At 40.6% G+C, this 22,925-nt stretch overlaps 1 protein-coding gene across 4 annotated transcripts; it reads right to left on the bottom strand.

Moving 5' to 3' along the window:
* Positions 1-222: 222 nt before the first annotated feature.
* Positions 223-22,789, bottom strand: HMGCS1 (3-hydroxy-3-methylglutaryl-CoA synthase 1). Of its 4 annotated transcripts, XM_041748856.1 has the most exons (12): positions 22,653-22,727; positions 16,532-16,592; positions 11,381-11,838; positions 10,946-11,071; positions 10,260-10,424; positions 8,972-9,137; positions 8,030-8,200; positions 6,983-7,089; positions 5,656-5,781; positions 5,262-5,425; positions 4,349-4,452; positions 223-2,532 (listed from the first exon to the last, which is right to left on the bottom strand). In XM_041748856.1, exons 3-11 carry the CDS (start codon positions 11,826-11,828, stop codon positions 4,363-4,365), a joined length of 1,563 nt encoding a protein of 520 aa, XP_041604790.1. In that variant the 5' UTR covers positions 11,829-11,838; positions 16,532-16,592; positions 22,653-22,727; the 3' UTR covers positions 223-2,532; positions 4,349-4,362. The 4 variants fall into 4 exon arrangements, with proteins under 4 accessions (XP_041604790.1, XP_041604792.1, XP_041604794.1 ...); XM_041748858.1 differs by lacking the exon at positions 4,349-4,452; XM_041748860.1 differs by lacking the exon at positions 223-2,532 and having other exon boundaries at positions 2,673-4,452; positions 22,653-22,789.
* Positions 22,790-22,925: the final 136 nt, after the last annotated feature.

Consider the following 22,925-nt stretch of genomic DNA (forward strand, 5'->3'; position numbering starts at 1 on the left):
GAAGAAGGCAGACAACAGAGCCCCTAGGAGTTGGCAAGCCTGAATAAGAAATTTGAAATGTGAGTAGGGCAGTCCAGGCAGCCTTCAAGGAGGAAGCAACTCGTGAGTTAAGCCCTCAAAGATCAACAAAGTTTGGCTAAAATGGGTTGGAGATGCTAGTTTAACAGCATCTGAAAGACATGGAGGCACGGCGATGCTTTTGCAAAGTTAGTCTAACAAAACTTTTATTCTTTTTTTAACAATAGATGCCTGCGCAGTGATGAAATAGGACAAAGATGAATTCCTTTTTTTTCTTCTAAACATTTAAAATAAAAATATTTTAAATTTTTATAAGCTGGAGCCCTCATGATCTATGAACTTCAGGAGGATTGGTATTCATAATCTTCAGCACCAAATTACTATCTTTGTAATACTGTTTTTTTGGGGGTGGGGGCAGTGGGGAAGAATCACAGATCACCTATTTTCTTTGACTACCAATAAGGAAAATAATGAGGAACCCAGCAACTACTTTAATTAAAAGTAGTTGCTAGGAATCTTAAAGAAAATTTTCATTTTTTAAAAGATTTATTTATTTATGATAGACACACATACACACACAGAGGCAGAGACACAGGCAGAGGGAGAAGCAGGCTCCATGCCAGGAGCCTGACGTGGGACTCGATCCTGGGACTCCAGGACCGCACCCTGGGCCAAAGGCTGTCGCTAAACCGCTGAACCACCCAGGGATCCCCGAAAATTTTCATTTTTATGTCAAGATTATCTAGCTCTAAATTATTTAAAGACCCGGGGTGACTGGGTGACGGGCACTGAAGGGAGCACTTGACGGGATGAACACTGGGTGTTATACTATATGTTGGCAGGTCGAACTCCAATAAAAAAAATATACAAAAAAAATTATTTAAAGACCTTTTACGTTCCCTGCTTTACTAACCTCTCCAGTTTAAGGATAACATATTATCAGGGCATTTCCAATAGCAGACGAGACAGGAAGTGTTTCAACTGAGTCACAGGAAGATCAAAAGTAGCTGTTTGCATGTTTGAGTTTTATCTCCTGCTAATCTTAAACTGACTCATTAGTGTTCATAAAAACAAAAAAAAGTTCGGTGCCCAAATAGAGCACAAATTCCAACAAGGAGTGAGGGGAAGGATAGCACTCCTAAAGCATATTAATTAGGATTGAAGGATTTGCAAAAATGACCTTAGAGAAAGAACACTAGCCCATTTCCTAAATGATCCAGAGGGATAGACTGGTCCAGAAAATAAAAGGAATCATCACTAAGTATTGAATCTACACATGACGTATGAGCTGAACAGGGCTAGAAATAATCTAGGTTAATTCTTGATTTCTACAATCTGAAGAGTGGATAGGGCTCTTAGAGGTGATCTAGTTCAGTATTAATACCACTGCAAAAACTCTATAAAACCCCTAGGAGTGGGACACCTGGGTGGCTCAGCAGTTGAGCTTCTGCTTTTGACTCAGGGCATGATCCCAGGGTCCCACATCAGACTCCCTGCTTGAAGCCTGCTTCTCCCCTCTGCCTGTGTCTCTGCCTCTGATTCTCATGAATAAATAAAATCTTTTTAAAAAACCACCCAACCAACCCTAGAAGCACCAGCAACATGTGGCTCTTAGGGGCGCATAGGTGGTTCAGTCGGTTGAATGTCTGACTCTTGATTTTGCCTCAGATCATGATCTCAGGTTCATGGGATGGAGCTCCAAGTCAGGCTCTACGTTCAGTGGCCAGTCTCTCTCCCTCTGCCCTTTCCCTACTCATGCTTGCTTTCTCTCTAAAATAAATCTTAAAACATGTGGCTCTTGCTGACAGTAGGCCATTTTATATGGGCTGTAAAATTTGCTTTTAATCTTTATTTTTATTATTTTTAAAAGATTTTATTTATTTATTCATGAGAGAAAGAGAGAGGCAGAGACATAGGCAGAGGGAGAAGCAGGCTCCATGCAGGAAGCCTGATGCAGGACTCGATCCTAGGACCCCCAGGATCACGCCCTGAGCCAAAGGCAGATACTCAACCGCTGAGCCACCCAAGCATCCCTGCTTTTAATCTTTAATTGCAACCCTTAATCTTAGGTTATTTTAAGGAAAATATAGTCGTTTTCTTCATAAATACTTACGGCAAAGTTTATACATATTTACTACCCATTTGGGAGTTAATGTCTTTGTCTCCAGTTTAAGGATAACATATTATCAGTACAAATCTTCTATGTTAGATAAATAGCTCCTTGAAGGCAAGACCATATATCTTGTGTTTTTTTTGTTGTTAGTTTGTTTTTTATTGAGATTTTATTTACTTATTCATAGAGACACAGAGAGAGAGAGGCAGAGACGCAGGCAGAGGGAGAAGCAGGCTCCATGCAGGGAACCCGGCGTGGGACTTGATCCCGTGGGACTCAATCCTGGGTCTCCAGGATCACACCCTGGACTGAAGGCGGCGCTAAACTGCTGAGCCACCCGGGCTGCCGTCTTGGTAACTCTTTAATTCAGAGTGCCTTGCTTATATCAGGTTTTCAAATGTCTGTTGAATGATGAACGAATAAATTAGTGAATGAATGAACTGAAATGAAACCAATACCCATACTTTGAAATAGCACATTAGCTGATTTCTTGCCTAAACTGTTAGTTCAAGAGGGAAAAAGAATACACACATATCTGAAATATTTCTCTAAAACTTTATTCAAAGTTATTCACCTCACTGTTAATAAGGTGTACAGTTAATGCTCTGTGCCAATATTACGAGGCTTGCCCATTGCCGGCAATGGACTTTGAGAAAAACCCATTTCCTGACACCCAAAAGTTAAATTACTCTTTTCAAAACATACCAAACTCCCAATACTTGTGAAAGTATTACATGCACCATTTTCCCATTAATCTTTAAATGTGAACTTACATTATTAATCTACATCAGTGGATGTTAAAATGAAGTCATTTTAACAAATGGACTGTACAAATCAAAATACCACTAGTTAATATTAGACAAGAGTATTTTACAAACACTACATTACATATTACCTTGCAATTTGAAACATTACAGTTCATGTTTGTGTAAGTTTATTTTAGATAACTGAAACTTCACAGAATTTAACAGCAAATAAAGTTTAAAAAATTTAGTTCTGTACATTAGTTCCAACTATCTCTATTTTACAGTCTATAAGGCTCATGTCATAGTTCAGCACCAAAAAGATCTACAAAACTGTCTAACCAGTCTTCTTATTCATTTCATGTGATAGTTTTTTTTAAGTGAAAGTCTGAAAAAATGCTTTATAAATCCTACTCCCAGACCTTGAAATGGAATACTTTTTTTGGCCGTTCATACTATATAAAACTTGGGTTGTCCTTTTATTTATTTTCATTGAAAAGATACCAGAAAAAGGGAAAAGAAAGGAAAATAACACTTATACCGTGAATTTAGGCTGTCAGTCTGTAAGTTGAATTTATAACACTGAAGCATCACAGGTAACCTAACAATGCCCTGTGCCCCATCCTTCTATTTTGTTTTAAAATTTTAAAAGGCAGCCAGAAAAATTTATTTATTCTTTAAAATAAGGCGCAAAGAAGGATTGCAACAACTTCCTCATACACCGCTTCACTACCATCTCCACCTTGAACCAAGGATTCCGAAGCTGACCCAGAGCTATGTCCATAGTTTCCCAGTGTACCACACGGTCTATACCAGACGTCTGCTCAATGCTAGCATCTCTCTGTTCAGAGGTCATTACAATAACTTGTCACTGCTGGCCTGGATTTAAAGCAACATTCCAGTTTCCAGAACCAGTGTTACCATCCCAACTCTTCTCCCTCTTTAGGATTTATAAATTATAGAAAAAGAGTATATCTGTCTTGCCATTTTTAAACAGGGTTTGTGCATATCACATTTTAAGACTATGTTCCGTAAACTAGAAACTTTTTTTTTTTTTTTCAAAAACCACAGATACTTTCAGTAAGCTTGTTGGTTCAAAGTACAAAAGTCTTACGTGTTTAAAAAAATTAAAATTGGAGACTAGTACCTCTGCTTTCTTCGCCTGAAGCACACGATTCATGATACCACATTTAAAAACTAAGCTTCATGCATACGAATGGCCAGAGAGGTATGAAGTTTACAGAGCCCTTAAACATCATTCCTGTACATTAAGCACTGGCTGGACCACAACAGGAAGCGTGTGAGCAAATTGAGCAAAGAGACTCTCCCAAGAACACGATAGTTTTCCAGGCTTCATGTCAGTCACATAAAAAGTTACACAACATGTAATCCTTTAAAACTGTCCCCAGACATCCCATTCCCAGAACTGTTCCTATACAGACCCCCCACCCCAACCCGCACTGAAGTTTTCCACCTCATAGAAGTATCTTAATGCTCCCCGTTACTAATGACAGCTGCTTCGGGTTCTGCTGCTGTGGCAGGGAGTCTTGGCACTTTCTTAGCAGGACTTGGGATATGCTAAAATCAAAGGAAAAAAACTTGTCAACTCTCACAGCAGTTTTTTTGTTTTTTAAAAAGTCATTGTGTTAAATTCCAGTAAGAAAAAAACTGAGAAGGGACAACTTTGGAGAAGTTTATGCTGAAGTTATTAGACAAATATTCCTAGAGCAAGGAAGAGAAGGAGGCCACAGAGACCCATCACACACAGCATTCTACTTGTTACTCTTGCATTCCCAACTCTGACTCAGGTGGCCCAACTAGCTACTTCATCGGTGTAATAACAAGAGGAAAGACTATGCATCCTTCACATTGGTGCTGAACAGATAAAAGAAACAACTTCAGGGTTATATAAAAAGTTCTCAGTTCAAATTGGGGCCATGATCCTTGGCAAGTCATTTAACTTTTCGCAGCTTCGTCTCTAAAATGGGAATAATACCATTTACCTCAAGATGGATTTTGTAAAGATTAAATTAGAAAATGTAAATAAAATCCCTAGCATATAATAGGAATTCAAATCCTTGCTATTAAGTGTTACTTCTTGATAATCTGCAGAGAGATTTGACAAGGGCTCCATACTCCGCTCTCACCTAGACATGACCACAAACGGGCCTTCTCTCTACATCAGTCTTCCTTTCAATATTGGTATTATTAACAAAACCTAGTCTTTACTGCGTGTTTTAAAAATGTTAATAATTGTAAATGCAAAGCTCATTCTTTATCAACATTCCTTTAAGCTGCTCAGTCTCAGGTCCTGGAGCCCTGAGATCTGAGGATGGAGACTTCTCAGCCTGTCCAAGGCCGAGCAAAACACGAGGAGCTTCACCTACCTCAGTGGCTGCACTTGAATGTACGAGTCCTACTCCTTCACCCAGAGTATCCTCACTGGGGGAGGGGCGCCGGGCATAGGTCCTCCTGTGCTTCTCATCCACTCTGACGAGGTACCAGGTCCCTTCGAAGAGGGAATCTACTGAACTCTGAGGAATATAGTTGACTAAAGGAAAAGCAGAGAACATGAAACATTAGTTAGGATACATAAGTCACTTGGTAATAAAACTAGAGAAAAGTTGCCTATTTCCCCACAATTTTCACTGATAACACATTAGTACAGAATAAAGCCTAGACACCCTTATCTTATATGTAACATGTTTCAGGTTATTAGAGCCTTCTCCAGTAGGCTTTGGGTGTATACCTCTATGTTTAAACACAACTTAGTATTTTTACCCAAGTGATGAGTGTCTTCTCTGAGCTTCATGTTTTCAGCAAAAACATCTGGTGCCACACAAGTTCTTGAGTCAAGTCTTGATTTGAGGTCACATAAACTTGCTGTTATTTTATCAAGAGCAGACCCTAAAACAGTAAATTCCAATATTAAAAGAGAATTTTTTTAAAAGATTTATTTACTTATGAGAGATACTGGGTGGGGGTGGGGCCGGGCAGAGACACAGGCAGAGGGAGAAGCAGGCTCCATGCAGGGAGCCTGACGTGGGACTTGATCCCGGGACTCCACCATCATGCCATGGGCCAAAGGCAGGTGCTCAACCGCTGAGCCACCCAGATGTCCCAAAAGAGAATATTTTTATATTCTCTTAACTGACTGGGTGGCACAGTCAGTTAAGTGTCTGACTCCTGACTTAGGCTCAGGTTATGATCTCAAGGTTGTAGGATCGAGCTCCACATCAGGCTCTGCACTGTGTGTGGATCCTGCTTAGGATTCTCTCTCCCTTTCTCTGTCACTCCTCATAGCCCCCCGCAATCTCTCTTGGAAAAAAAAAAAAAAAGGCATCCCAAAACTTGAAAATGCTGCCAAATAGAAAAAAAAGCTTTCCATTTCTTGAAGTACCAGATACTACTTAGGTGAAAGAGAAAATGGTATCTGTTTGGCACAGCTCCCTATGATCTCTGACTAGACATTTGTTCAGTATCAGCCAAGAGACAAATCAGGAAATAGATGGGATGTGAAACTACAAATAACTTATTGTCCACAGTCAACCTATGACACAGTATTAGACTAATGTCAAGTCTTTCATCAGTTTTTCTCCATGTTTTTGCTCCTTCCTGTTCAGGAATATAAGACAAGACCATAAACCTATAAAAATTAGGTATGTTGTATGAAACCAAACCACAAGAAAAGACTTGGTATTACTCATTCATATGATCAGGCTCCACAGCTGCCTGCATTAGACAGATCTGCTTCCCTTACCCTCCCGACTGCACCTCCCCTGGTTATAAACACTTTACAAATGAGAAAAAAATAAAGTTACTTGCTGGAGACAGAAAAATCAGACATTGTGCCATAAAAAGATTTTTTCAGCTCATTATATATATTTTTTGACTTGGAAAAAAGGGAAGCTCTCCCAACGCAGATAATCCTGCCATTTACCCAGTTAAGGTGGATTCTTAGAGAGTAAAAATCTGGCTACGCTGAAAGAAACGAAGATACAAATGTAATGATCTATGGGGCAGATTCAAGTGCTTGCTTGAGGAGTCTGCTCAATCAACCTTAGCACAGTAGGTCCCAACACATTCTTGTTAGAAGAGCTGCGTTTACCTGGTGTGGCATCTTGTGTAACTCTAAGGGAGTACAGGGTGGCAGCCAAACCAGAACCGTAAGAGAACACACCAATCCTCTTTCCTGCCAGCTGCTGAGGGGAGTACCTGTGTAGGGGGAAGAAAAGTTATTAAAAAGTCTCACTGATCCTTTCTCTCTCTCTCTGCCCTTTCTCTCTCTCTGTCTCTATGAATGAATAAATAAAATCTTTTAAAAAAAAAAAGGGCAGCCCCGGTGGCGCAGCGGTTTAGCGCCGCCTGCAGCCTGGGGTGTGATCCTGGGGACCCTGGATCGAGTCCCATGTTGGGCTCCCTGCATGGAGCCTGCTTCTCCCTCTACCTGTGCCTCTGCCCCTTTCTCTCTCTCTCTCTCTATGAATGAATAAATAAAATCTTAAAAAAAAAAAAAAGTCTCACTGAGGAGCGCCTGGGCGGCTCAGTTGGTTAGGCATCTATCTGCCTTAGGCTCAGGTCATGATCCCGGGGTCCTGGGATCAAGTGTGGCGTGGGGCTCCCTGCTCTGTGGGGGGTCCGCCCCTCTCCTCCAGCTTGTGCTCTCTCTCAAAAAAAAAAAAAAAAAAAAAAAAAAAGGCCTTTATAAATAAATAAATAAAAATTAAAAGTCTCACTGATCCAAACTACAATGTGTCGGAAGACAGAAGTTAAGAGCAAAAATTCATCCGGTGGCCTTAGGAAGTGGACCTAAAGCTCTACAACAGACCAAAACCAAGAGTCTTTATCTTTTTGGTAATGATGGGGCTTATGAAAGTCATTATGCCATAAAATAAGTTACTTTGTCAACTAGGGGTTTATGGTTCAACTGTAGGTCAAGAATAAGAAGATCATGAGAACAGCAGCCAGGGAAGCCAGCATGAAATGAAGTACTCAGAAGTAGCTTCATCCCATTTATCTTTAAATCAATGGACAGTAGCCTCAAGAATCTGGATGTCATCCTGTGATCTGCCACCAACATGCCTGACCCCAACGTTGGTCTCAAAATCTAACATCCCCAAATAAGAGGAGATAGGCAGCTGAAATATGTACTTACTGTGCTAGAACAGAAGCGAGGGAGCCATAAACAGACGATGTGTACATATTTCCATTTTGATTTGACACAAGCAAAGATGCCTTTGTTTTCTGATTAAAGAGTTCAGCACTAGCCTTCATAAATGCCTTTTCGACATCTCTATCAAAGTAGGTATCTTCTAATTTAACATCCCTGAAACATTTAGAAAAAAGGCCATCTTACAACATTCAAAGACTACATTTTTACTATAGTAGCCAATGTAACTAATATTCTAATCTGCCTGGTTTCCTTATTTATTAAAAGCCAAGTAGTAACATGTTAATTGCCGTGGAAGATGTAACAGTTGTACACATTAGGTCCTTTTTGTCAAATCTTTGTATAATCAAGTTAGGACAACTTAATTCTAATAGGTTAATAAATTCCCTAAAACTCTGTTGTCACCAAACAGAATACACTATACTATTTCAAGTCCATCATAATGCCTATTTAGTTAGCAAAGTCAGGATATTGCAGAAGCTGAGTCTTAAAAGTTGAGTAGAATTTATTAGATGTAGAAGGGACAGGGTGAGTTTAACAGGCACGGCAGGGAACTTTAAGTGGGGAAATGTGGAAGGAGCATGAAAGCGGACTTCAGTAGTGGCGGCACACGGCATGGGATGGGACACAGGTGCTGGAGAGGAGATTTCAGAGGCTGGAGTAGTAAATATAGGCCCCATGGGGCTCTATTATCATGGTGACAGAGGGAACAGAACTAAAAGGAGGAAATCAGAAAATAGGAGTAGAAATGACTAAAGAATTCATGTAGATAAGCTACCAGTTCTCTGGGACTCCGTTTCTTCTACTTTAGACTAGATGACTTTTAAGATCCAGTTAACTTTAAAATTTTCCTGTCTATAAAAAAAATGGTTTAAAGACCTATAAAATACACAAAGAAGAAAAAAAATCCTAACAAACTTCTCTTACCCAAAGGCTTCCAGGCCACTATATATACTATTTTTATCTCTGTTCTGGTCATTAAGGAAGTCATTCAGCAACATCCGAGCTAGAGACTTCTGAACCAGCTTACAGTAGGGCGAGTGGAAGATCATGAAACCAAAATCATTCAAGGTAAAATCTTTATCATTTCCCTCTGCAAGAGAAATCCAAAGAAATTATGAAATTCACTTTAAAACACTAACTTTTGAAGTATGATTTTAGAACAAGGCTAAGTTGTTTTTCTATCTTTAAACAGCAACCAAAAATAAACTGTATAATGAAATTATCTCTATGGCTTAAAATGCATATCAAAAAGACACCCAGAGACAGAACAGTACCCATCACTACATCACTGTTTTCAAACCTCAGAGCTTAGGAGTCTGTAATTAATTTAGTGGGTTGGGCCTGTTTTTTGTTTTGTTTTGTTTTGTTTCTTAACCTTACGGTATTTTTTAATGAAATAGAATAGAGTAGAAAATAGCTGTGTAACCTGTGGCATGGTAAGTAATTTTATGATATTTTTGTGTGAGTTTAGCACATACAGTGTAGAGTGCAGAGTGTACTACTCACTGTGGGTCCTAAAAAGTTAGAAAATCTCTGTCCTGTTAAATACCATCAAAAGTATCACATTTTACACACTGCAAGAATGCTTCTTCTCTAGGACTACTCAATCCTACTGTGTCATTCAATACTTTTTTTTAAACCTCTCTTACAGCCTATAGAATGCGGATCTATGAAAAAGGCTAATTTATATGATACTGTGTGTTTTAATGGCATTAATTCAAACACTGTCTTTTTTAGTATCTCAAGAACACTTTTCAGGGTTAAAGACAGAGATTAATGAGGATACTGCAAAAGCAAGGATGAATTCACAGGTCAAATGCAAACAGGCTGTAGGGGGATGGGGGTCAACATCGGTAATTTATTTTCATTAGATTTTGCTCTGAGTCACAGTTGCAAACTAAAGCCTTGTAAAAACACCTCTCCCAAAAGATGAACAAAATTCAGGTTACTTTCTTTGCCTCAGTGTTTATTTTTTTTACTGGGGGTAAGCCTAAGCATTTCTGCACAGATATACCTCATTTTCAAAGCTTCCCTGTTTCCCTAAATTACTCATTCCCAGAATCTGTGGGGAAATGCTATCTGGTGGGCGAGGAAGGAATGGTTCAAGGACACTAATGAAGGATGCCCACAAGGCAGTGTCTCACTGAAGACACTCAGCACATTACACTGCCCTCAACGGACGTCAAAACCAAGGGAAATGGATGAAACGCACCTTTCTGCCACTGGGCTCGGATCTTTTTGCGGTAGACAGAATAGCAGCGGTCTAGTGCACTGAGGTAGCACTGTATGGAGAGTTTGCCATCTACTATAGGATATTCCGAAAGCATGTCAGGCTTGTAAAAGTCATAGGCATGCTGCATATGTGTCCCACGAAGTCCTATGAGAACAAGAAAGGAAGAGGACATGTATACCTGCAACCTGATGTTTGTATGTTAGTCAGCAGATTGCCTTGTTCCTAAAGCATCTAATCAACTCTTGCCACTTGTAGTATGGAAATTACAAGGTGAAACCAACACATAACTGAAAAGAAACATTACAGTATCCATGGACAGGCCTAAGACTCCTTTGATACACAACATTTTATACAAGTTTCCTATCTCTAACTGGAAGATCATAACTGCTCTACTGAACTGAAAACAAATGAAACTTGTCACTAATGAGTGACAGTGGGCAAGTTACTCCTCTGTTCTTACTTATACCCATTTTCTCTGTAAAATGAGAATGACATTACTTACCTCATAAAATTGTTATAAAGACTAAATATGCTAACACGCATATTTAGCAGGTAGTATCTGCATTTAATGAATACTCAGTACTAGTTTCTATTTGTACTTTCAACTTTCTTCGCATACTTTGTTAATAAAAAAAAAAAAGAAATGCTCTCCCCCAAACACTCACCTCGGTCAAAAATTAAAGGCGCATTTGGCCCAATTAGCAGAGCAACAGCTCCCACTCCACCTGTAGGTCTAGCATTTCCTGTGGCATATACAGCAATATCTCCCGCAACTACCAGGGCATATCGTCCTGAAAAAGATTTTTGTTAATATGCAAGAAGGTGATCACCACTAAAAGTATCATACATATACACTGAAGTCTTCTGTTTTTCTAAGATATGCTTTCCCATCTTTGGCAAAGGAGAAAAAAATGTAAATCTTTATAATTTTGTCCTACATGATAAAGAGAACCAGTTTATAATTCAGGTAAGTTGAAAGAGGTACATTTCTGACCATATTCAAACAAGCATAACTGGTAAATTCACATATGGCATTAATTAAAAGGTCATGTGGGCCTGCGCATCCTCAAGGAGAGTTTCTTTGGAATAACGTAACATACCATCCCAGGAGCTGGACTCAATCCAATTAACAGCATTGAAGACAGCGGCTGTGCCTCCATAGCATGCATTAGTTGTATCTATTCCTTCTATATCTGTGTTCCCAGACTCCTCAAAGAGCTGCATCAAATTAGTCTTCACGGATTTTGATTTGTCAATGATTGTCTCTGTTCCAACTTCTAAACGCCCAATGCAATCATACGAAAGGCTATGTCTCTCCATAAGGTTCTGAACCACAGTCAGGCAAAGAGAGTTGATATCTTCTCTATCCGTGCAGAAGCCCATCTTGGCCTGGCCCAAGCCAATAGTATACTTTCCAGCATCTACACCATCATATTTTTCCAACTCTGCTTGATCAACATATTGAGAAGGAAAATAGATCTCAAGGGCAACAATTCCCACATCTTTTGGCCAGCAGGCTTCTGCATTCAAAGGAAGTGACCCAGGCATGGTGAAAGAGCTTTAGAAAGAAAAACAGAAGAAAACATCATTCTAGGTTATAAATTCCAGACTGTCAAGTTCAAATTTAAGAAATCAACATTAGGAGTTCAACTATCACCTGAAATGTTAGTTTCTAAGTTTAGTATACTTCATCCAGGGCAATTTTATTATTATTATTTTTTTAACTGAAGTATAGTTGACACACAATGTTACATTAGTTTCAGATATACAACAGAGTTATTTGACAACTCCATGCATTATGCTATGCTCGCCATAAGCGTAGCCAGCGTCTGTCACCATATAATGCCATTACAATACCATTAATTATATTGGGGCAATTTTAATATGTGGAGGTAGCAATTATAGTATGAATGGAACACTATTATTTATAACTATTGTCTTAGAAAGATTTTCACTTTATTTAAAACCAGACCTCTTCAGGGGCACCTGGCTGTATCAGTCGGTGGAGCATGTGACCCTTGATCTCAGGGTTGTGAGTTCAAGCTCCAGGGTGGGTGGAGATTACTTAAAAATAAAATCTTTAAAACAAACAAACAAAGCCACCTAGACCTCTTTAGATTAAGACATGATACTTAAAGGTAAATATAAGAGTCTTCTACTATAAAGAGCTATAAGATATAAAAATACAATGACCATTTAGTAATATGGTCCACCAATCAGAATTCAAGTACCTGATCTATTCCCGGCCACCCAAGAAAGTTTAAATAAGTCAGCCAGTCATTCATCATGGATATATTCTTCATTGATCTAAACAATCTCAGCAAGTAGAAAAGGCACACTATGGAAGTCTACAAAGTCCATCTACATCAGGCCCCTGATACTGTAAAGAGCCCCTCTCCTCTGCCCAGAACCCAATGATTAAAATTTTAAGCAAAAATAAGTTCCAGGACCCATCAGAGGGTCATATGCCAATATCCCATACTTTCTACAGCTAAAATATGGGCAATAAATGACCACAGAATAACAAAAAATCACTTAGCTTCTAAATCAGGAGATAAACCCAAACTGATTCAAATTTGAAAACTGGTAATCCACATATTATTTGTGTGGCAGCTAGAGAACACCTCTTAAAACCAACTCTTCTATCTTAAAAACCAACTCTTCTATCTTAAAAAGGGCACTACAAAGACTGTTGCCACACTGTAAATACTTTCAGTAGTATCTAGATTCACTAACAGTAAGTTAAATGTGCTAGCCACTTAAGACCATTGCTATGTGTGTATGAGCAAGTCACATAACTTATCAGAACCTCCTCAATTTGTTTAGAGATTGTATTAATCAGGAAAAGTTATTCTAGGTATTTCAAATAGGGGAGAATTTAATACCGGGAAATGGTTACAAACTTGTTGGCAGAGCTAGAGGAGCAAAGGGAGAAGGTGGCTGGCTATTCAGATCCCAAAAGCTCATACTCCTAACTAAAGCTGCTGGAGCACTTCTACTGCTGAACTAGGGTCTACACATCTTCCCCCCCACCTCCCGCCTCCCCGCTCCTTCCTGCTGACAAAAACAAGCAGGTCTCTTCTTCCTAACTTCTAATCTCACTTTAGTACTTCCATGGGCAGTCCACCCAGAACCCAGTTGGCATAGGAGTCAGAAAATACAGTTATCAGGCTTTGAAGAATAGCATAGCCTATTAGTTTAAGAGACAGAATTTTCCTCCCTTTTAAACTTCTACAACTTAATTTCCTTTTTAGGCATCACATAATTGGAAGGTGCTACTTAAGTGACAGGATTTCAGGTCTTCATTGACCTAAAGGTCTTAGCTTATGAGAGAGCTACCTGAGTCCTACCCTTTCACCAACTCACTACTACTTTGACTCCTAAAAATGAAGTCAAAGCCCATATTTATGTCATTTGTCCTCTGCCACTCTAAAAACTCTAGTATAGTATCGGTATGAAATTACAGACTATTGCCTTGGTGAGTTGTTAATTATTGAAGTCTTGAAAGAACATTGAAAGCAGAGAAGTTATCCTTAAATCATGTAATCCACCCTTAGCCTATAAGTCATCAAGTATATTAAAACCTAAAAAATAAGCACCTAGAAATATAATCACAAAATCTAAGTTAAAGATCTTAAAGGATACCACTGAATCTTCCTTCCAAATATACAAATCTTATTTATGTTTTTTCATTCATTCAAACAATGACAACATGTTACACGCCAAACATTTGGGATAAGTTTCATAAGAGAGAATCCTTGCCCTTTCAAATAGTCACCATTTTTATGTATAAGATATAAACAACTAATAATAAACAAGTGAAATAACAATCACATTATGTTCCAAGAACTACTTAATCCAGCCTGGAGGCCAGGGAAAGAGTAGGAAGGGAGGCTTCTTGGTTACTGGTGCGGACGTGAGTCTTCAGAATGATTAAAGAGTAATCAGTAAAGCTCTGCAGAAGCAAAGGGTGGTAGGAGATTTTCAAGAGGGTGGACAATACACAAAAAGGCACAGTACAAAGAGCTACAAAAAGTTTTGCTAATTTACTGAAGTGAAATGTGAGGCTCAGTGAATAGATCACGCAAGCAGTACGTCAGGAGAACTGGATCAGGGTCAGGACATAATGGTTCCGGTATGCTGATGTTAGGGAGCTTCAATTTCATAATGAAGACAATAAGGAGCCATCAAACCATTTTAGACAGGAATAACTTGGTCATATTCATGTCCAGATCAATGTTTCTCCAACTCTGGAATCAATTTGGTGGATGGCAAACAATGTATTTTAAAATGTAGTAGAAAAGGACAGAAAATAATCAGATTGCATGGCACACAGTAATTTAAAATTTTTTCCACGAAAATTCTGTTTCATTCATTCACACATATCCTAGGTTGCAATATAAAGTATATTTCTTACTGAAGGTCATAGTCAAAAAAGCTTGCGAGTCACCGTTTTGGCATAATCACTAGTGCCACGCAGAGAATGGACTTGGGTTATGGAAGTCCAGTTAAGACAGGTTATGTACTAGAGCAATTACTACATGAGGGGTGAGGGAGCAGCTTCAAGAAATAGGGAAGCCAAGTGGCAGAAATTGTGATTGGCTAGAAGTTTGGAAAAGAAGGAAGTGTTTAGGATGGCTCCCAGATTTCCAGCCTCAACTGTTTCACGGCTTCACATGCTTACTATCACATCAGCTAAGTGAACAGAGAAGCGCCTCTTCACTTTATTCTACTCTTTCCTCTCTTCCACGACAACCTCTCAGTTTATGCTCATCTAAACTGTGCTACACTGAAGTTGAAATAAAGACATAAAGGGACTCAAATATCACTAGGCAGATTCTAAGTTTAGAATAAACTAAGATTAAGTCCTCTGCATAATTAATAGAAAAGAGCTCTACAACTAGTGTTAAAAACCAAAGACCAGTCCGTATCTTTTAAGAGGAACCCCTCCTATATGCTACCCTCTAAATTGCCAAACCAGAGGCAGTAGGATTACCCACGTTCCCAGCCTTTCCCACAAGGTTACCACCCTGGATCCTCTCTACTCTTCAAACTGCTCTAAACACACTGAGGACAGTGTGATTTTCCCTGCTTGGCCCAGTAACTTGCAATGCTTTTAGAAATAAAATGGACAAGTATATGCAATCTTCTGAAAGTATAAGCCAGTTTATTAAAAGCCACAATGCAGGGCTTTGATTCCAGAATTAACCCCTATTTACCATAATCTGACTGGCTCTGATCAGTTCTTGTATTATTGCCCTTAAGAAATAAGGTGTAACTGTTATTCTTAAACTCCAAGAGGTTAAAAATAAGTCCCTTGTTTCACTTCGGGCGGGGGAATGTAGCTTAATTAACCCACCCACATCATGTTCAAAGTGAATCCTGACTCTGATCGTGGTGTGGAAGAAATTTCTACATTATCTGACTCAGTCTTTATTGCTCATTCTCTGAGGGGTTTTGATAGCCAATATGTTCTCCCTATACTCCTGATAAAAAGCTGTCCCATTTGAAATATTTAGCTTTTGATTGAAATTAAGGAGGCATAAGATTAAGCAGGAAAAGAATGGAAAATTAATACAGGGAAATAACTGTTTCTATGGCATTTCAAATAACAAAAAATTTGATACAGTTTCTGATTTGTAATCTTTACTTTTAACTATCCTATTAAGGTATGCTCTTATGCTGTCCTCTCAAATGCTCTCTGAAATAGACCAGATACAGTAAGAAAAAGGCAAAGGCCAGCTAAAGAACTGAGATGTTCACATTATGGTGTTAACTCCATACACAATAGGGTATTCTAGTTAATTCACTATTCTAAATAATCACACACAAAAACATTTCTAAATAAAATATAGTCTAAAAACCTGACAGCTTAAGAAATTACCTGCATATATTTTTAACTTTTTGCTGATAAAAAGCATTTTTCAGAGCATTGTATCCACAATTTAAAAAAAAAAATCTAAGCCAGATAATGGGATTCTGTATTTATAATAAAGTATGTAAATTTTCTCTTTAGAAAGGGTAAAAAAATTAGCTTCTAGATTTAAAACAGTAGTCTAATAATCACAAAGTTGGACAGTCTCCCAAAGCACTACACCATTAATTAATATTTAAAGATAAAGTAACTCCATAATGGATTTTAAGAATGTGTGGGTCACACGAGTGGTTATTTGCCCTGGGATAAAAATTCAATTTCCCCCTTTCATTTAGAGAGGAAGGCTTTCCTTCAGCAGCATGCTAGGATGCCATACCTGTGTGAGGAATAAAGAACTGCAGTCTCCAGGTCTGTCCCTCTGTTTCCTCCTCCAGGCACTAGGAATTTCAAATAAGAACTTCTTTTAAAGTCATAAATCACCACAGAAATTCAAATAATGAATCCAATTCAGAGTTAAAATAAACATTTCTTTGTCCAATTATATTACATAGAACTGATTTTGACTTTGCTAGAAATACGGTAAAGCTCATAAAACTTTTTCCCCCTTTGAGATTCTCCCATTCAAAAGCTTGCTCTAGGGGTGCTTGGGTGGCTCAGGTCATAATCCTGGGGTCCTGGGATCAAACCCTGTATCGGGCTTCCTGCTTTGTGAGGAGTCTGCGTCTCCCTTTGCTTTCCCCCCACTGGTGTTCTCTCTCTCAAATAAATAAAATCTTAAAAAAAAGAAAAGAAAAGAAAAGAACACTTAGGAGTTTGTGGCTTTAGCAATTTGTACCTCTGAGTTCATCTATAAAATGGAGTTAATACCTGCCCTCTCAGGTGGTTGAGAAGATAAACTATGTGGATAACGCTTTGTAATAATATAAAGCATCAATACATCATTATCCTAGTTCTTAGTATTTCTCAAACAAAACATGTATCTTTCTAGTAGTAAGACCTAATTACCTACATTTATTTGATCTTATGCTCGTGATCTTCAACATGTCCACCTTACCCTCCCCAACCTTTTAAAAGTGATTTTTCCCAAACTGTGCTGGTAATAAAAAGATAAGCATGTGGTATCAAAACAAAAGAGCATTAAGCTTTATCATCATTTAAGTTATGTGGAGATAAAATGGGAAGGTGACACCAGCGCATTCTCCTCAGTCTATCTGTTCTGAAGGATTGTTTTTTGTTTTTTTGTTGTTGTTGTTGTTCTGAAGGATTGTTAACTTGAGACAACAACAGTTCTTGTGCTTAATGAAAACGCAATTACCTTTGCTATTTAACTACTGGCAAATTGAGCATCGTGCTTGCCTGATTAGTCAGAGACTACATTCAGTGGTCTGAATTACTCTTAGTAAATAATTTAGTAAGATTTCTTTGACATGATTAGATCATTTGAGTGCTCTTTACAGATTTCATCCCTTTTACTACATTGAGTTTACCCTTCTCCCCGCAAATAAATAAGCCCTGAACTTTGTAGGAAAAGATAAGACTTCTACATTCCAAGAGACCTCTTTGACTACAGAATTATATATACACTTTGAGAAAATAACCTATATTTTGTTCTTTATTATCTTCAACTATGCTTTTGTAACCTGCAAATTAAGTAGACCACGGGGACTGGTTCTCACTGGTGGGGGGAAAACATGATTCCCCCTCCAGGTTGGGACTAAGTAACTTAGTAATATTTCTTCTTGAAACCATATTATGTATATGCATTTGATGCTATTTTCATCAAGGAAATTTCCCCTGAACTGCCAATATTCCCTCTTTCAATTTTGATTATTTCAGCTGAGGAGAGTTTAGGTGGGGCAAGCAGGGGCAGAGACAAGAGGAGGGGGAGAGGGGAAGAGAGGGGAAGAGAGGAGGACTTTAGAGCAAAGAAAAAAACAAAAGAAAGAAGATTCACGAGGACTGCCATGCCTAAGCTCTCGGGAGAGGCCTGGAGGAAAGGAAATGGAGGCTGTAAACGCCACTTTCAGGAACAGTCCATCACGAAGGGACTAAGCTTCCCTTTCTCTTCTGCAACTGCTAGAGGGTTCTGGAGCCTGAGATGATCCGAAACAGCACTGCCAAAGTCTCCAGCAGGTCATCAGCTTATTTGTAACAGAAGGTCTTTTCAGAGCAACGATGGAAGGGGGGCAGCACAGGTCAGGAAGCAGTTAATGAATGGCAAGCGGCTGGCAGGTTACCACACAGCATGTTTGGAGCCTCTGGAGCCACAATATAGGCATTTTTGCCAAACCTAGTTTGGCAAAGAGAAAAACTGAAGAATGCGGGAGGCTGCTAGCATCAACTAGGTTCATGCAATGAAGCTTTCTTTCTCCTGGGGTTTATTCAGAGTTCTAAATTCCTTCTTCGGGATCCCTCCTCAGCCTTGATTCAAACAAAGAGTCAAAGAAGTTCATCCAGCACACATTTAGGTCCATGATAAACAGTAAGCGGTTACGGTTACCTGCTGATCTTTTTCACTATAACAGGAGAGAAATCCAGGACATCCTTTATAATGAGAAAGACCTTTCCTCCTTGGCAAGAAGCAAGCAAAACTACTGGTGAAGGCTTTGCCCATGCCTGTACACTCTGGTCTAGTTCTCTGTTAAAAAAATAGACATTCCGGCCTCTTCCCCAGAGTTTCCGGTCTGCTTATAAATTCTACTTCTATTGCAAGGCCCTACTCTAAGCTACCTCTTCCAGGAAGGTTTCCTCAAGTTTCTCATCAGGGCCCCGCAATTCTACAGCAGGTATAGGTCATTCACACAAAGTCTTCATATTCTGCTCCCTGGAAAACTAGTCATGGGCAGTCTTTTGATCCATACTCAATTCCTAGACGTCTCCTGGGAGAGGGGGCTGTATTTTGATCCTTTTTTGAAATCTCTCTAAGGGGCTCCTGGGTGGCTCAGTGGTTGAGCATCAGCCTTTAGCTCAGTCGGGATCCCGGGATTGAATCCTGCATCAGGCTCCCTATGTCTCTGTCCCTCTCTGTGGGTCTCTCATAAATAAATAAATACAATCTTAAAAAAAAAAAAAAGAAAGAAAGAAAGAAAGAAAAAGAAATGTCTCTGAGATCTTGGAGAAAAGGGCATCATTCAACTGCCATTTTCTGAGGGGCTGAATTTGGAGTTATCATAGTTAGAGGACAAATCTTTTAGATTTAAGTACTTGTAGCAGCTCTCATCAGTAAGTTCTTTTTGCTATCACTTTTTAAATGAGTTGCAGCACCAAACAGTGCCCGGAACGTGTTTAAGAAAACTGGCTTTCTACTGAAAAATGTAGGTGATCCAAATGGAATAAGAGAACATGTGTTGCTCTTATCAACATTCCCATATGCACATATCCCCAGTCACAAAACCTGCAACGATGAAGCCTTTGAAAAATTAGCTTCTCTACTGCTTTAACTATACTCAGTTGACAGACAGTAAGTGAGCATCACCATATACCAAGAAGTCTCAGAATGAATAGATTGTTAAGAGTTGAGGGCTACTACCATCCCATTAGATTGAGTAACATATTTTTCAACCTTCTGAATCTGTACCATCATCTTGAGAAATATAAAAATGTCAAACAGGGTGCCTGGGTGGCTCAGTCAGTTAAGCGTCTGCCTTCAGCAGACGTGATCCTGGGGTCCTGAGATCCAGCACTCCAAGGGGCTCCCTGCTCAGTGGGGAGTCTACTTCTTCCTCTGCCTCCCCCCACCTTGTGAGCACTCATGCGGTCTCTCTCAAATAAATAAAATCTTTAAAATAAAATAAAATAAAATAAAATAAAATAAAATTATAAGACTCAGTTCTTTACATGAAACTAAATATAGATTCTGATATATAGTCCATCAAATTCCTCAAACCAGAACCTCAACTGTATCTCCTCTCATTCAGTTCCACTGCTTTTTTTTTTTTTTTTTAAAGATTTTACTTATTTATTCATGAGACACACACACACACACACACAGAGACAGAGACAGAGAGAGAGAGGGCCAGAGAGAGAGGCAGAAGCAGGCTCCATGGGACTCCAGGATCACGCCCTGGGCCAAAGGCAGGGGCTAAACCGCTGAGCCACCCAGGGATCCCAGCTGTTTTATGGTTTTATATTATTCTAGAGCACTGAGTAAATACACATTACATCAATTATCAGGGTTTTGCACTTCCTTCCATGAAAGCTATCTAAAATCTCAATCAAAAAGTCTAAGTTCAACACTGCCACATACACCACAAAAACAAACATCCCCCATGACCTTAGCCCCATTCCATTCACTCACAGGTGGGAATTCAGGCAAATGTCCACAGAGGTCACAGACAACATACATATGGTTCTGTTATATCCAGTATATTACCCCTTCATGTCCTAAGGAAGACCTTTCTCTTAGAGATTTTCATTTTAGTGTATCTTTAAAAAATCTTGTGTTAAGTTGCCTCCATCTTTTTTCTGGGTAAGCAGGAATGGCCCTTTTATGTCTATGATGCTGTTCACAGCTTTTGATAGGCTTAGTACAATCTTGGGAACAGGGTTGCTGTATGCTGAAGGTCAGACAGTAGCTCTTAGCCTTGCCTATCTTAGGTAGTTATGCTGTGCATTTTTTTTTATTGGTGTACCATGTTTGATTTGTCCCTGATAACCTTTGGAATTTTTCTGAGAAATGGAGCAGTAATGCAGCATCAACTTATTAAAATACGTTCTAAGCCTTTAAAAAAAAAAAAAGTCTTAAAGTCCATCCCACAGTTAAGAGAAACAAGATGTAAAAGCACTCTGGAGGAATACCTAGGAAAACAAAATCAAAAGCAAGGCCCTGAAATAGCCAGCAGATGACGTGGACTTTTATGGTACATAAAACATCCTGTAATTTCTCCCCATTGGCAGCGCCTTCCTAAGAATTGGTGTTACCTATTAAACTAGAATTGGATAAAGGGCAAATCTACAAATTTAGGAGAGACCTACAAAGGTGAAACACCGAGAAAAGCGAGTCTTTCTCCTTCCCCGTAAAATATACTATCCCTGCCCTCCTTACCCCTACAAAAATAACTGAAATTTTAAAAATATAAAGTTTTGATCAAAGAACACAAACTGCTTAGAGGTCTCAAGATGCAAAGAACCATTGGACAGATCCATGTTAAGGGCTTTCAATCTCCTTTCTAACAGAATCTGTACAAAGTCCAAACTCCAACTCCAAAAACCTGTTAACTACATGAGCGTCTTCATTGGTCTTGATTTTGTCATTTATCTTGCCATTGTTTTTCAGAATTCAGCAGTGTGATAGAGCAAACATCACTCAGCCACAGCCAGAACACATCATCCAACTGCAGCAGGTTGACGGGAGCATCAGCAGCTGTGGGAAGCGCTGCAGCAGAGGTGAGCAGTGAAAAGAAGCCTGTGATGGCCTAAGGCCAAGGCCACAGGGCAAACATGACAAGCAGAGATAACCTCCTTCATTACCTGTTGTCCACATTCCTCCTCCAGGGAAGCTCAGAGTAATCCTTTTCTCTACCATCCGTCACACAAGGCCACGTTTTTGGAAGACACCATACACTTAGCTTAATCCCCAACCCTCCGTGTGTGAAGGCCCTGCGGATACCTGCCCACTACATCACAGCAGGTCAGACCGGCTCTAAAACTATTAGCAAGAGGGAGGCACAGGGTTTCAGAACACCCAGGAAACCTATTATTTTTCCCTTTAACAGGGGCATAGAAAATACGGAGGCGCGAAGGTAGGTGGGAGGCAGGAACCTGTGATACCCGAAGCAAGCCAAGGGAAGCAGTCAGCAGGCCAAGGACTCGTTAAATCACGGTTTTAGGGGGGCACTTGATGGGATGAGCATTGGGTGTCATGCTATATGTTGGCAAACTGAACTCCAATAAAAATAAATAGATAAATATTAAAAATAAATAAATCCCGGTTTTGATGCTTCTCTGCACCTGAGCTAGGGAAGAAAAGTCATGCTCGCCCACTTCCCTTTCCCAGCAACTCTATTTGGCTGCAAGAGGACACACCCCCCGCCAACCTACGAGGCTCCATCTAACCAGGCGTGATCTTCTCCATCCGTCGGCGTCCACCCTCACCCCAAAGCTCGGGGAACGCCCGGGCAGCCCAGCTCCGGAGGCGCCCCCCGCCCCCCACCCCTCAAGGCGATCACGGCCGCGCCCCGGCCCCTCCGGCCCCCGGCCGACTAGGTCACTAGAACCCTCGCCCTCAACGCCCTTTCGCCTTCTCCCTCCGCGACTCCCCAGCCCCCCGTCAAAGCCCCCGCCTGCGGGCCCGGGCGGCTGGCGGGGCGGCCCCGCACCCCGCACCCCGCACCCCGCGGCGCCCGCGCCCCCATCCAGGGCCAGGTCCACGCCTCCCCCCGCCCCCCCCCCGGGACGGAGCTGGAGCTCCTTCGGGCCTAGTCAAGGACACCGCCTGCCCCGCCTTCATCCCGCCGGGCGCCGCGGCAGCCCGGCTCTCCCCGTCGCGGGGCACTCACCCAGACGTGACCGGGCAGCGGCCGGGAAGGGAGCGAGCCACGCAAGGGCAGTACGCGGCGCCTCCCCTCCGCCACCAGCTTTATAGCTGCCGACCCACCCGACTCCGGCACCGCCGGGAGTCGGGGGGAGGCTGGACCGCGCTTCCAGCAGCCAATCGCGGCCCGCAGAGCGGCCCGGCAGAGCCCGCCCCCCCGGCCGGCTTCCGCCAATCCGGAGAGACGTGGAGGCGGGCCCCGGCTAGGGCTTTCCCTCGTGGCTGGGAGGGCGGGGGA

The sequence above is a fragment of the Vulpes lagopus genome, chromosome 3, assembly GCF_018345385.1.
Source record: "Vulpes lagopus strain Blue_001 chromosome 3, ASM1834538v1, whole genome shotgun sequence".
NCBI classification, from domain to species: Eukaryota; Metazoa; Chordata; class Mammalia; order Carnivora; family Canidae; genus Vulpes; species Vulpes lagopus.